Raw genomic sequence first — 13,979 nt, forward strand, 5'->3', positions numbered from 1 at the left:
TGGGCTGTGAGCTCGTCCACACAGCTAAGCAATAAAAAAAAAAAAAAAAAAAAACGTCGAAATTTCGCTGATCGAAGAGTACGGTTACCAAAGTCCTTAAGCCTGCTCCTAGTGTTTGAGCTGAAGGCGTCTAATTGGATCTGATGGATCCGTAAGGACGTGTCTAGGGCTACAAACTTAACGTGGTATGAGCCCACTATAACACTTATATTGCGTCTCTTTCATTAAAATACAGATTTCAAGAAGTCCAAAAGAGACAAAACATAGTAAAGGCTTGGTTAGGTTTCACTGTTTCTCATTTCATGATTTATTGTTTATTATTTTATTACTAAATCTCAGCCGTTTTTAATAATTAAGTTCTTTTAAGTCGAAAACACTTTAACCCCCTCACTTGTATTTAATCTAAAACATTGAACAACTAACTTTAGTATAAATTAGGTTTCGATTTCCATTGTTTTGATTTTCATCGAAGGCAAGCCATAAATCCTCCTTTAAATTTCTGATTGGCTAAAATATCGTGACTTTAATGAAATTCCTCGTGAAACTGTCAACAAAGTAACTTTGGAGATTATTACTTTCAAATTAATTAATATCGGCTATTGAAATATATAACAGCATGTTTTATTATCGCCCAGAAGTTTAGACAAAGTGGTCTGAACTAATTAAACGCTCTGGGTGTTGTTATTTGTAACTAATTCGAATGGTATGGAAATAATATTTGACAAGTGAAAGGAATTTAAAAAAAATTGATTCCGCAGACATAGGTTCGTAACGAAGTCATCTCGGACAACTTTAAATAAATTTCCACTAATTAAATTCGACTATAATTAATTGGAATAATAAGTTTGTCACCCAAGGTGGGCCGACGACCTATTGAGGTTCGCGGGGATCCGCTGGATGCAGGCAGCGCAGGACCGATCTTTGTGGCGAGGCTTGAGGGAGGCCTATGTCCAGCAGTGGACGTCCATGGGCTGATAGAATAGAATAGAATAGAAAATAAGTTTGTCCACTATGTTATGATTGTATTTTATACTTCTATAATCACAAATTCCGCCACGGCTACACTATAAAAAAATATTAATACAGACAAACAATATTTAATCTATTCTCAATTTGACAACAGACGTCAAGAACAAAAGTTTGACAATAAATAGTATGCAGGCGTGTGTGCGTCAAATACATGGTATGTAGTGTGTGTAATGTTTACTTTATTGATTTAATGTATCTTTTATGCATTATTTAAAAAAAATATTAGCATTGTGCACTTCTTCTCTATATTCTCTATAAGTGTGGAAAATTTCATACTCCTCCGTCCGCGCAATTTTCGTAAAAAGGGATACAAAGTTTTTGCTTCACGTATTAATATAGGTATATAGATTATGAGATGATGACTATTTTAAGAGAAGTTACATGCATACAGCAAACGGAACATGATCATGTATCACAACATAGTATAAAACAAAGTCGCTTTCTCTGTCCCTATATCCCTATGTATGCTTAAATCTTTAAAACTACGCAACGGATTTTGATACAGTTTTTTTTTTATTAGATAGAGTGATTGAAGAGAAAGGTTTATATGTATAATAACATCCATTGAATAGTAGAGAAATACTGTTATTTTTGAGGTTTCAAATGTGATGTCGTAAAAAATCAATAATAAAATTTCATGTTTCCGAAGCGAAGCGAGGGCGGGTCGCTAGTTTATAAATAAAATTCATATGAATTCATACATAATATATATCTGGAGTAGGTGACACAACTAAAAGAAATAAAATTGATTTAGCATTTTTAATCGTAGTCAGCATATTCGTTCATATTTGTGAATACAGCTTGCTCCTTAAAAATGTTTTTCATGTGATGATTCTGACAGTACTCTAAAGGCACTTCGACGTAATCTGATGATTGAATAAAGGAAATTAATATCGTTTTGTTTGTTCCTCCTTCGCGAGCGGTTCGTCCGATTGTATTGAAACTTTATCCAGATAAGGCACTTCAGTTTTCTGTATTACAACGCAGCAAGATAGCTGACGCATGAACCGGATTAAGAGATTTTTGAAGTATTTAGATTTATGGATATTTACTGTTGGTAGGACCTCTTGTGAGTCCGCACGGCTATGTACCACCACTCTGCCTATTTCTACCGTGAAGCAGTAATGCGTTTCGGTTTGAAGGGTGGGGCAGCCGTTGTAACTATACTGAGAACTTATATCTCAAGGTGAGTGGCGCATTTACGTCGTAGATGTCTATGGGCTCCAGTAACCACTTAACACCAGGTGGGCTGTGAGCTCGTCCATCCATCTAAGCAATAAAAAAAATAAAAAAAAACCATCTAAGAAATAAATAAAAATAATTTTTTTTATAATTTTTAGAATATACAGGAGAATATCACCGGATCCCGAAGTATGTGGGAATTGAACCTCACTAAAAACTCCTGCCGCTCACAGCCGACGCCCTACCCCGGACCGGGCCGGAGCCCAGTCGGGGCCACAGAGACGGTGGGACAGGGTTGACGCAGAGCATATTATTACATCCATCCCACCGTTCCTTAAAATATATATATACATACTTAAAATATACATACTTAAAATTAGATTTAGTTAATCCTTTGTGGACTCAGATCCAATAAGCGTCCATCCATCAAACACAGTGGTGTTATACGATACAATATTATGCAGTGAGAGAACATTAAGCAGTAATTAACTACTGATTCTAGTTTATCAATCAATCTCGTTAGTCTATATGGACGATTATCTCGCAAATTCCTAGAGAGATCGGACAACACTTGATCATTATTAACAGTAGATAGTAATTAATTACCTTCCATTGAAACACGTTTCTATTATCTATAGGGATAACATATGGAATATTTATATCCTGTCCGTAGTTATATATAAGTAGAGTCTGCTTATACTAGTCGGTCCACACACCGTTTCAACATTGGAACATGCGGCGTTGAGACATGTTATTTTGTATAATGGCGATTCTAAGATTATAAATAGGACAGAAGTTTGAGAAAATCAGGCTAGATCAAGATTTACTCTTACAAGCAAGTAAAGCAATTTCTGGAAATATTTACAAATTTGGAATTGGGTATCTACAGGTTTTATTTTATTTTATTGCTTAAATGGGTGGACGAGCTCACAGCCCGCCTGGTGTTAAGTGGTTACTGGAGCCCATAGACATCTACAACGTAAATGCACTACCCATCTTGAGATATGAGTTCTAAGGTCTCAGTATAGGTACAACGGCTGCCCCACCCTTCAAACCGAAACGCATTACTGCTTCACGGCAGAAATAGGCGGGGCGGTGGTACCTACCCGTGCGGACTCACAAGAGGTCCTACCACCAGTAATTACGCAATACCAAAGATAATATACTTTCGACTGGTGGTAGGACCTCTTGTGAGTCCGCTCGGGTAGGTACTACCACCCTGCCGATTTCTGCCATAAAGCAGCAATGCGTTTCGGTTTGAAGGGTGGGGCAGCCGTTATAACTATACTGAGACCTTATAACTCATATCTCAAGGTGTGTGGCGCATTTACACTGTAGATGTCTATGGGCTCCAGTAACCACTTAACATCAGTTGGGCTGTGAGCTCGTCCACACATCTAAGCAATAAAATATATATATATATATATATTGTTGCTTACCGAAAATTGGTAAATGTAGTTTTGGATACAAACAACCTCGCCAATAAACATAGTTGGTTAAATTATTTTTGGCGTAATAAATTACGTTAATTTAAACAATTTCTTCAAATATTCTCAGTATAGTAATCGGCAAACTTCGTGAGCAAATGACCTTGACTGCGCAGAACCGAATTTTAGATCACTTTGGTGGTGAGGGTGAGGCGCGACGGCAGGGGAAATCGTATCGAGCGCGTTATTGGTAGATCAGTCGAACCCTGCGTCCCGCACTGCACCCTCATTCCGCTTGCTCCCAAAAGTACGCTTGCGTACAGTGGAAAGTCTATCGTTATTAATCGTTAAGTTATTTGTTATAATTGCTTGTGGACTTTGTTGCCATTGCTATTTGTTGAGTGTTTGTTGATTTTTTATAAAACATACACTATGCCGTGACAAACTGGTGTAGTACTTAAAAGAAAGGGTAGAAAATTTGTGTACGACGTATATTGCTTCTTTATAAAACATGGGAAGAATGATATGGAAAAATTAAAACAGACTTCGGAAGCAACAAAAACATCAGTGAGTACTGTTAGGTGCATTATTAACGAAGCTAAAGGCTCTGGCTTGCTCGCCGTGTTTCGGACTCCGGGTAAGAAAAGATCAGGGAAGAAGAAAGTTACCGGAATGGATAGTTTCGTTCAATCTGTAATAAAAAGATGTAATCATAATAACTACATAACAAGCAGCGAAACTCCGTACCGTAGAAAGGCTTCGAAAAATTTAAAGAAGATATAAGTTTTAATGGCTCGGAATGAAGCTTACGACGAATTATGAAAGAGCTAGGCTTCAGATGGAAGAAAAGAACAGAAAGTAATCGGAAGCTGGTAAATGAAAAAAGTAACATTCGATTACTACGAATCGAATATCTTCAAAAAATAATTAATTATAGACAAAAAAGAAGACCGAATCGACCGAGTTGTAAACTACGCCGATGAGCCCTATGTCGACTCATCACGATGATAGCGACTCGGGTGATGAAAACAGTGATGATGATGATGGTCAAGATTATGATAACGAAAAAAAAATTACAAATACCAGCTTCGCTTCAACTGAACCAAGACCTGGCAACAGCTCTAGTTTTGACTTAATAGAAGGAATATCTATTTTACCCCAAGATTAAATTATTACAATTATTAACCTATATGTTTTGTTGATGTTCTAATAAATATATAAATAAATACATATGTTGATTTTAATAATTTAATAGCATTATGACGCAGAGTAAGTAATGTTTTTGCACGTGAGTGTACCATGCGCAAACTTACCCCCACTACGTCGACAAATGCTCAAGAAGTTTGCCGGTTATTATATACATATGTACCTGATAGGTCACTGTCCCATCTGCAATTCAACATGTCCAATTGACATCCATTGTTGAATGTTCTATAAACATAATCCCTCATCTTGGATGCTCCGCACACGGGGCTGTAATGATTTGGACAAAACACGGGACAGGATTCGCCGTAACTTCTTCTGGTACGCTGATTTTTTATGCAGAATTTTAGCGGAGCGGAAACGTAGTCTAAGAGAGAAATAGAAGAATTTTCTTTATCCATAAAATAATTTGAGACTCGTTCAAAGCGTAAGGTATTGTAAAAATGTATTGTATATGTATGTATGTATGTATGTATATATGTATGTAAATATGTAACGGCCGTCTGCTGTAGTGGTAAGTGACATGGTCACTACACAAGGGGGTCGCGGGTTCGAATCCCGCCAAGGGAAGATATTTGTATGATAAATGTCTTTTCCAGGGTTATGGATGTTTATTATATATATGTATGTGTATAATAAAAATCTTACATTTATTTCCGTTATCTGGTACCTGTAATACAAGTTCTTTACGAACTTAGTACGGGACCAGTTAATGTGGCGTGATTGTTAGTAAATATTTATTATTATTTATTATTTATTGTCAACTGTATTATATAGCAGTACTGAGGTGTCGGCAAGCGTAATAAATAGCATCAAGCCTATTTTTTTTTGTTCATTAACCAAATTTGTCAGTTTGTAGAGTGAGAACAACTGTTAAATAATACAATTTAGTCTTCGACCTCACGTTTAGTGACTTCACTTTTTATCGTCTACAGACTCTTGTAAACATTCTAACACAACAGTAATTAAAAATTATTAATTAGCATTTATGTAATGTTTTTTTAGATCTTCTTGCAGGCTCAATGGTTAAGGTCTTGGGGTTTGAATTTTCTCTGCACTAACGTAAGCACACATACTACAAGACTATCTATTTATGTATATACCCCAAAATCGAAATTTCTTTCACAAAGGTACTAAATCAGTCCAGGAAGAAACGCGTACGCTTTGGTACAAAAGTCAGTCATTTGGAACGTAAAAAGTTATATATTATCTGATAATCAAAAACCAGCCTATTATCATATACATTTTATATATTATTAAGTTTGACAGCTCTCTCTCAATGTAGTAAAGTCCAAACTGGTATTAAATTACCGAAAGAGTATTGTGAAATGTTAGGAAAGTTAATGGACTCTTTGGACAGGAGAATAAATCATTATTTTCGTTTGAAGCCTAAACAATCGCCTTTGTGGCAATGTAAATAGCTTATACATATTATTTATTTGACCATTAACAAAATTTTATGTAACATTGTAAAGAAAACGTATCATGATGTTTATTAGGTTTTGATGTTTCTCTGTTTACGGCATCTCGGCTATTCAATATACTGTTAACCCCAATACGAAAATCATGATGTACCAGATCTATAGTCAATTAAAAAAATATGAAGAGTGATTTTTCTTTGATGATTATCATTAGCCTCAATTAGGGGATATTACGTCATAGTCTACTGTTAATAAAAGAATACAAATAGATAACTATGCTTTCCAGTTTTAGTAATCTGACATATCCTATTGCCTAACTTAGTTAAACCATTTATTATCCTGATTCATGTGCAATACGAAATATTACCGTGACTTCTAAATTCCAAGATATTTTAACGTTGGGAATCATGGACCTAAAACTATAAGCCAGATTACTACAGTACCTACTGCGCCGTCAATGATAATCAGGATGTGAGAAATAAAATACATACTCATTTTTAAACACCTCGAATAAGCACGCATAGAACAATGGCTTGGAAACATTTTGAAGGATACATTTCTAGCATCAAAGCCGCATTCCACTTGGTCCCTTGTTTCTAGATCACAATCGTGGTCAAGGCTGCATACAAGACTATTTGCTAAGCTGATTGCTGGAATAAATAGATTTCGTTATTGACATTTGGAAAATGATTCAATCAAATCATGCCTCCTTGCGTCGATAATCCACAATGCTGAGGTTTTGGCCTCATGAGGCTTTCTTGGGAGAATACACGCGGTGGGGTCCTGCGTTTGTCCACGGCAGTAATTTTGGAAGAGATTTAGTTCTTCGAGGCCGCTGAAGCCTTATTTGGGTCCAGCTAATTAACCGCCGCCAGACATTCGGTGTTGACTGTTTTGCGATGGAAACGGTCGAACTCCAACTCAACCCTCCACTTTTCTCATCCGCGCCTGGGACCAGCATTGGCAGAGCTCAAATCATATAAGTGTCGCTTTTTAAGCTGTGCCCACACCAGTTTATTTTAAATGTCTTTAGAGGTCATAGTACGGACGTAGAATCACAATGCATAGGTTGATGAAGTTCAAGGCTGGAATTCAATTATCAACAGAAAAATCAGTATCATAACTAAACCTACTAAGCTAAATTGATGTAAACATACACTTGTCTATCTCTGCAACAAAGCAGTCATAAGCCACATTTTAAAGAAAGACTATTTAGCCATTTTTTCAGTAGGATTAAGACTTTTGTCTCAATAAAATTACATTCACAATCTTGTCTTCATCCTATTGAAAAATGGCCTTTCTTCAAAACGTGGCTTATGACTTTTTTCTTATTGCTTATATGTGTGGACGAGCTCACAGCCCACCTAGTGTTAAGTGGTTACTGGAGCCCATAGACATCTGCAAAGTAAAAGCCACCACCCACCTTGAGATATGAGTTCTAAGGTCTCAGTATAGTTACAACGGCTGCCCCGCTCTTCAAATCGATACGCATTATTGCTTCACGGCAGAAATAGGTGGGGTGGTGGTACCTACCCGTGCGGACTCACAAGAGGTCCTACCACCAGTAAGATATATGTATATTATATATTTATCGGCTATGATAAGCGTTAAACATCAGACGGTCCGTGCGCTGATTTGTTCAACTTTGACAACAAAAGAATACGAGTGAGTGTCAATCTAAAGATTAATATTTACAAATTAATTTATTTTATCTAAATCGGCGGTAGGTACTTAAAGCTACGAATTAAAGTATCATTGTTTTTGATATAAACTTGCGAGACGAATATTCTAAGCGAAATAAAGGAGACTCACATAAAAACGCAGAGAAACACAATAAATGAGCAAACATCTCACGAAACTTTATTATTCGTTTTAATGAAATCAAATCGAAACTACACGTACATACGATTTATTTTATGATTGTTTTCTAATTAAAGTTGACGTGACTTACGACATTAAAACCCAGTAAACAAGTTTACATTGAATTGAAGTCATCTTTTGTACTGATTGGATTTTTATGTATACATAATTTTATTTGTTAGCGTAAAAGAGCGGGTATATGATAATAATACGAGACCTTAGTGGAGTTACAGTTATAGTTATAGATCGCATTTTTTTTATTTTTTACATATTTGTTACACGCCCGTTGCGGTTTCTTTGTGATATTGTTATAATAATGTAGTGCGTTATATGGTCATATATAGGTAATATCGTTTGAATTTTAACACTTACATTTGACACGTTTTTATGTATGTTTGTTTGTACGTAACAGAGTGTTTGATCGTCATTTTCATCAGAGTGCAGGAGATTCGCTTAGTGCGGTAGGGCCCTAAAAACATTATTGGACCCACCATCTGGTCCGAACATCTGCAGATCACCAAGTCCCACATACCCCGAGATCTCGTAGAAGGCTTGGCCAAGGGCCCGACAAAATAATGCTCACCCTTAGATTTAATATTGTTACGCGCTGAGGTTCGGGCTTAAGAAAACTTCCACCTGAGTACCATTTAAAACTCTATTTAACACTTGCAGAATACTTTACAATTCGTAATTCGCTTCTTCCGCTTCGCTTCAGGTGATCCGTTCGCTGTTTCGCTTCGAGTAGATCCGATTACTAGCTGCCTTCGTCTCATCTCTGCAACGCCTTTATAATCTATACGACCTCCCTAGAGTTATTGAGACCATTCCTGACAAATCGAGTAGTTTCGGTTTCGGATATTTGATAATAGATGGCGCTGTACTTCTCGAGCGTTCTCGATGTTACTAGTTCTTTGATATTCGTTTCTGTAACAATATTAATTTAATTTAAATGAAATAAATGATATAATTACCTTTAATTTTTTCTAAAGGCGCGCAAAAACCATGTTTTCATTTTAAAATAATATATCGTCACCTAATGAAGTTAGTGTTTTACAAGACCCGCCATTTGAAATGTTATTTACGAATGGCTGGTAATAAATTCTATATTCAAATTTTATTGAAAAAAAACATATAACAATACGAGTAATTATGGAATACTATTTTCGTCGCGGTAGCAATGCCGCATAAACGACTCACTTCATTAATGACGTAGTGAAAGCTACGAATGCATGACTCGTTATGAAAGCTTTGAGCGCTTTCAAAATGGGAATGTTAATGTATAAAATGAACCCCGTGGTCGATTGAAAACAGCAACGACAATCAACAACGACGAATTGGAAGCGATAGTGGAAGGTGATGGTACTTAATCTACCGTTGAGTAGCGGTAGCTTTCAACGTGAGCTTCAAAACAATATACTTAGATCATTTTAAACCGCTTTGTCACTACTTTTTTATTAGATGGCTGGACGAGCTCACAGCCCACCTGGTGTTAAGTGGTTACTGGAGCCCATAGACATCTACAACGTAAATGCGCCACTCAAGGTCTCAGTATAGTTACAACGGCTACCCCACCCTTCAAACCAAATCCTTCAAACCGAAGCGCATTACTGCTTCACGGCAGAAATAGGCAGGACGGTGGTACCTACCCGTGCGGACTCACAATATATCCTACCACCAGTACAAAACTACTACCTACCACCAGGTACTACTATAGAAAAAATGTTTTTTTTATACCGATTCGAACCTGGTTTGACAATTAGGCAATGCCGCAAACTAAAAATTGCCCCTAAAATGTCATGGTCACTGGTGGGTTAGTGCCGGTATAATTCCATAGGAGCTTCTTATGGATTTGTATTGTGAGAAACTGGACTCAATGATAGAGCAGCTCGCAAATCTCTGGCCATCTTTAGTTAACTGCTCGTCTCCGCTGCTTCTATACGACAAAACTTGGCCTCATACGGCATCTAAGCTATAAGAGGGTTAGAATTTTTGGGTAAATTAACTTTAACTTTATCTACGACGTAAATGCGCCACCCACCTTGAGTTATAAGTTCTAAGGTTTCAATTATAGTTACGGCACTCTTCGAACCAAAACACATTACTGCTTCACGGCTGAAATAGGCAGGGTGGTAGTGCCTACCTGTGCAGACTCACAAGAGGTCCCACCACCAGTAATTACGCAAATTATAATTTTGCGGGTTTGATTTTTATTACACGATGTTATTCCTTCACCGTAGAAGTCAATCGTGCACATTTGTTAAGTACGTATTTCATCAGAAAAGCTGGTACCCGCCTGCGGGATTCAAACTTCGTTGCATCGCTTGATACGACTGCACCGGACGTCTTATTCTTTAGGTCGCGATGACTTCTATACTTTCTGTATACCTAACGACAATTTTATAGATACGTATATACCTAATACTAACATCATTACCGCCCTGTATTTTAAATAAGGTATGTTAACTTAAGCATGTTAACAACTTAAAGCATAGTTTCAATTTATTATTTAATTTTTTTACATTGAAACGTAAACTGAGCGGGCACTTAATTAACAAACAGACAGAAGTCAATTAAACAGCCTTAACAATTTCTCATTCACAATTCACAATAGGAATTCAGGGGCGATCCACGATTTGATTGATTACTCTACCAAAAATACTCGAGGACATTTTACGATCATTAATTTCAACGGAAAATCGGTATTGTAACTTCTTTGCATAATAGCTCTCGCGTAGAATAGACCTTTTTCAGCGCAATTCAATAATAAAGAGCCATTGTTCAATATTTATCTGCACGCACTTCGCAGGCGAACTCATTAATATGCTTTTAGTATTTTCTTTTTTTGGGAAAATTGATGTTAATTTAATGGTTTTTATTTGAATGTAAAGTAGCTTTGTGTTTGGTGAACGATTCTCCAATATATGGCAACCATTCAAATTGCTTACAAAACAAAGTTTTTTTTTCGATTCGTACGTATTTCATTAGAAAAATGGGTACCCGTCTGCGGGATTTGAACACCGGTACATCGCTACACGCGAATCCACCGGACATCTTATCCTTAGGCCACGATGACATACATGATAGAGTATAAACTTTGAGCCCACCCGGATAAGTGCTATTTACCTTCTTACCTCTTTCTGTGGCAAAGCAGTTGACGATCCGAAATACGTTTCACGTCATGGCTCCGATCGTCTATCTGGTCTGCTAATCAAAACCGAAAAATATATTTCAAGAGAACATTCACACATGCAATTCATAATCCCATTCGAATATATCTTCCGTGATTCGAAATCTTATTCTATTATGTATATAAAATACGTATTAATTAGTCAGCAATTTCCCGGTAACGTGATATCCGGTTAGGTGCAATGAACGTTAAAGTGCAATGGTATTGCGCACCCGTCCAGATCATAAAGCGGGCTCATAACGTTTTTGACGGCTATGCTCAACCGTATTTCAGCTTATTGTTTGTTAGATAATGGACGAACAACCTATGCAGCGACTTAAAAATAAAGTGAGATGGTGAATACTTACCCACTTTAATGTGCTATGAGAGTTTTAATATTAAAATTTTTCGATTTTAAAACTATGCATATGAAATATGTGTTTCAGCTTTTACAATCGCAGTTAATGTGTCGTAGAATCTCCCTTAAGTCTTATATGGATGTTTGAGCGTATACAAAACTGAGGTTTAGCGACGTTATGTTTTTATAACGTACTTTGCTATCGAATATTACTTGTAATTTTTAAGGCAAATAACAAAGATTTAAGATTAGTAAAAGTGAGTATGTTAACTACTTAAATAATTATGTCAGTTATCCAAAGTGGGAACTTTTTGGTTGGAGTGCGGAGCAATAAAAAACGTATGATAATGGTTATCTATTAACCGTGAATTAACAAATGTAGTGCAGGATGCCATGAGGCTCAGTGAAGTGAGTCTATGCATGGTGGCTGGCAAGAGCTGGTGGTAGGACCTCTTGTGAGTCCGCTCTGGTAGGTATCACCACCCCGCCTATTTCTGCCGTGAAGCAGTAATGCGTTTCGGCTTGAAGGGTGGGGCAGCCGTTGTAACTATATTGAGACGTTAGAACTTATATCTCAAGTTGGGTGGCGCATTTACGTTGTAGATGTCTATGGGTTCCGATAACCACTTAACACCAGGTGGGCTGCGAGCTCATCCACCATCTAAGCAATTAAAAAAACAGCTGGATGAATGAAGCCGAGAATCGTGTTCACTGGCGTGCAGTTGGAGAGGTCTATTCCAGCAGTGGAGTGCTATAGGCCGATGATGATGATGATGATGACGATTATGATGATTACTTGTTTTGTGTCTATGAAAGTATACAAGTGTGGGAAATGAAACAAGTCCACCGGACGTGGTTTCGTAAGTTTTTCTACTGGTACATTATTATTTCACTATCATTACTTATGAAATAACTTCATTTCATTTATAACATAATGTTTGAATATATATTATTAGGAATCAGAAGAAAAACCATTTCAAAAAAATATAACAATTAGCACACGTATACAGAGACTTAAAACAATGACTCACGCACACCATGTCCACGACTACCTTCTCTCACGAACGCCGCCGATCGAATGAATGTTTCGTTTTTTTTTTTTTTTTTCCTACCTAAGCTGAGAGCCTTGAGAGGCTATGTCAGCGTAACCCTAACTTTTGTAGGTGAGCTCACGGGGCTCAAACCTGATGACGTTGCTAACACGAACCCTAGCAAGAGCCGTGCTTCGCAGAATCTACCACCGGATCGGAAACGCGACCCACTGAGAAGATCCGGCGAGAAACTCAGTGGGCTGTGTCTGGGAGTTAGTTTACTCGTCGAGCCCTTCGTCGTAAGCGACGGGTTCGACGAGAACGGTGACCGGTGCTTGAAGTACCTAGAAGCACCGTTAGTGGATCGGGAGGATCCGAGATGACGTGTTTTGGGCGACGTCGACTGCTTTCCATTCTGTCCGCAGGATCGGGAATGTAGTTACCGGCGGCCACGATGAGAGGGTTCTCGTGTCGTGCCGCTTTATCGAAGTGGCGCATTGACGCCGACTGCATATACTTACTGGTGGACTCTAAGTCCAGGTCGTCATGGAGGTCGACGTTCCTGACGAACCACGGGGCTCCGACGGCTATCCTGCAAAAACGGGATTGAATGACTTGGAATGATTTTAAGTGTATGCGGGCCGCGTGAGCGAACACTACACTTGCATAGGTCATGACGGGGCGTATGCAAGTTTTGTAGAGTGTCACCTTATTTCTAAGGGACATTTTACTTCGCCTACATATCATCGGGTAGAGACGTCCTAGAATGAAGGCGGCACGGTCGCGTACCGTCTTGATGTGGGGGCGGAATGTCATCCTACTGTCGAGGGTGACGCCTAAATATTTGACCTTCGGGGCCCACGGTATGGGCTGGTCGAACATCGTGATCGGGCGAACGGCGGGGGCGGGGGTATTGACGCGCCTAGTCGGGAGGGGGATGCTCAGCGTGGTGTTCGGAGGGCGACCCCTTTTGAAGAGCACCGCTTTTCGTGCTTTTCGTGGGGTTGATGTCGATGCGCCACTTCCGGAACCACTGTCCCATGGTGGTAGCTGCGGTCTGAAGTCGTCGATGAAGCAACGCCTTCTTCCTACACGAGTAGTAGATGGCGGTGTCATCGGCGAAGAGCGCCAGATGGGTCTCCGGAGACCGGGGTATATCGTTGATATACAAACTGAATAGTAACGGGGAGAGGGCGGAGCCTTGCGGGACTCCGGCTGTGACGTGACGGGGCCGGGAACGCGTTCCCTCGACTCGATATCGGAACGAACGGTTCGACAAGTAGTCTCGTATGATGAGGAATG

At 38.5% G+C, this 13,979-nt stretch overlaps 1 protein-coding gene across 1 annotated transcript; it reads right to left on the reverse strand.

Moving 5' to 3' along the window:
* Window positions 1-1,788: 1,788 nt before the first annotated feature.
* On the reverse strand, window positions 1,789-6,893 carry LOC114251347 (uncharacterized). Its single transcript, XM_089738320.1, has 3 exons — window positions 6,754-6,893; window positions 5,008-5,208; window positions 1,789-1,895 (listed from the first exon to the last, which is right to left on the reverse strand). The coding sequence occupies exons 1-3, from the start codon at window positions 6,803-6,805 to the stop codon at window positions 1,789-1,791; spliced, it is 360 nt and encodes a 119-aa protein (XP_089594446.1). The 5' UTR covers window positions 6,806-6,893.
* Window positions 6,894-13,979: the final 7,086 nt, after the last annotated feature.

The sequence above is a fragment of the Bombyx mandarina genome, chromosome 03 (genome assembly GCF_030267445.1).
Source record: "Bombyx mandarina strain Sakado chromosome 03, ASM3026744v2".
Classification (NCBI taxonomy): domain Eukaryota; kingdom Metazoa; phylum Arthropoda; class Insecta; order Lepidoptera; family Bombycidae; genus Bombyx; species Bombyx mandarina.

Excerpts from the sequence above, each read along its gene's own strand:
- LOC114251347 (XM_089738320.1), bottom strand. The coding sequence starts at position 6,805 with ATGTTTCCAAGCCATTGTTCTATGCGTGCTTATTCGAGGTGTTTAAAA. Across the intron at positions 5,209-6,753 it reads TTCGAGGTGTTTAAAAATGA|ACTACGTTTCCGCTCCGCTA; the intron begins GTATGTATTTTA and ends TTTCTCTCTTAG. Across the intron at positions 1,896-5,007 it reads ATGGGACAGTGACCTATCAG|ATTACGTCGAAGTGCCTTTA; the intron begins GTACATATGTAT and ends TTCAATCATCAG.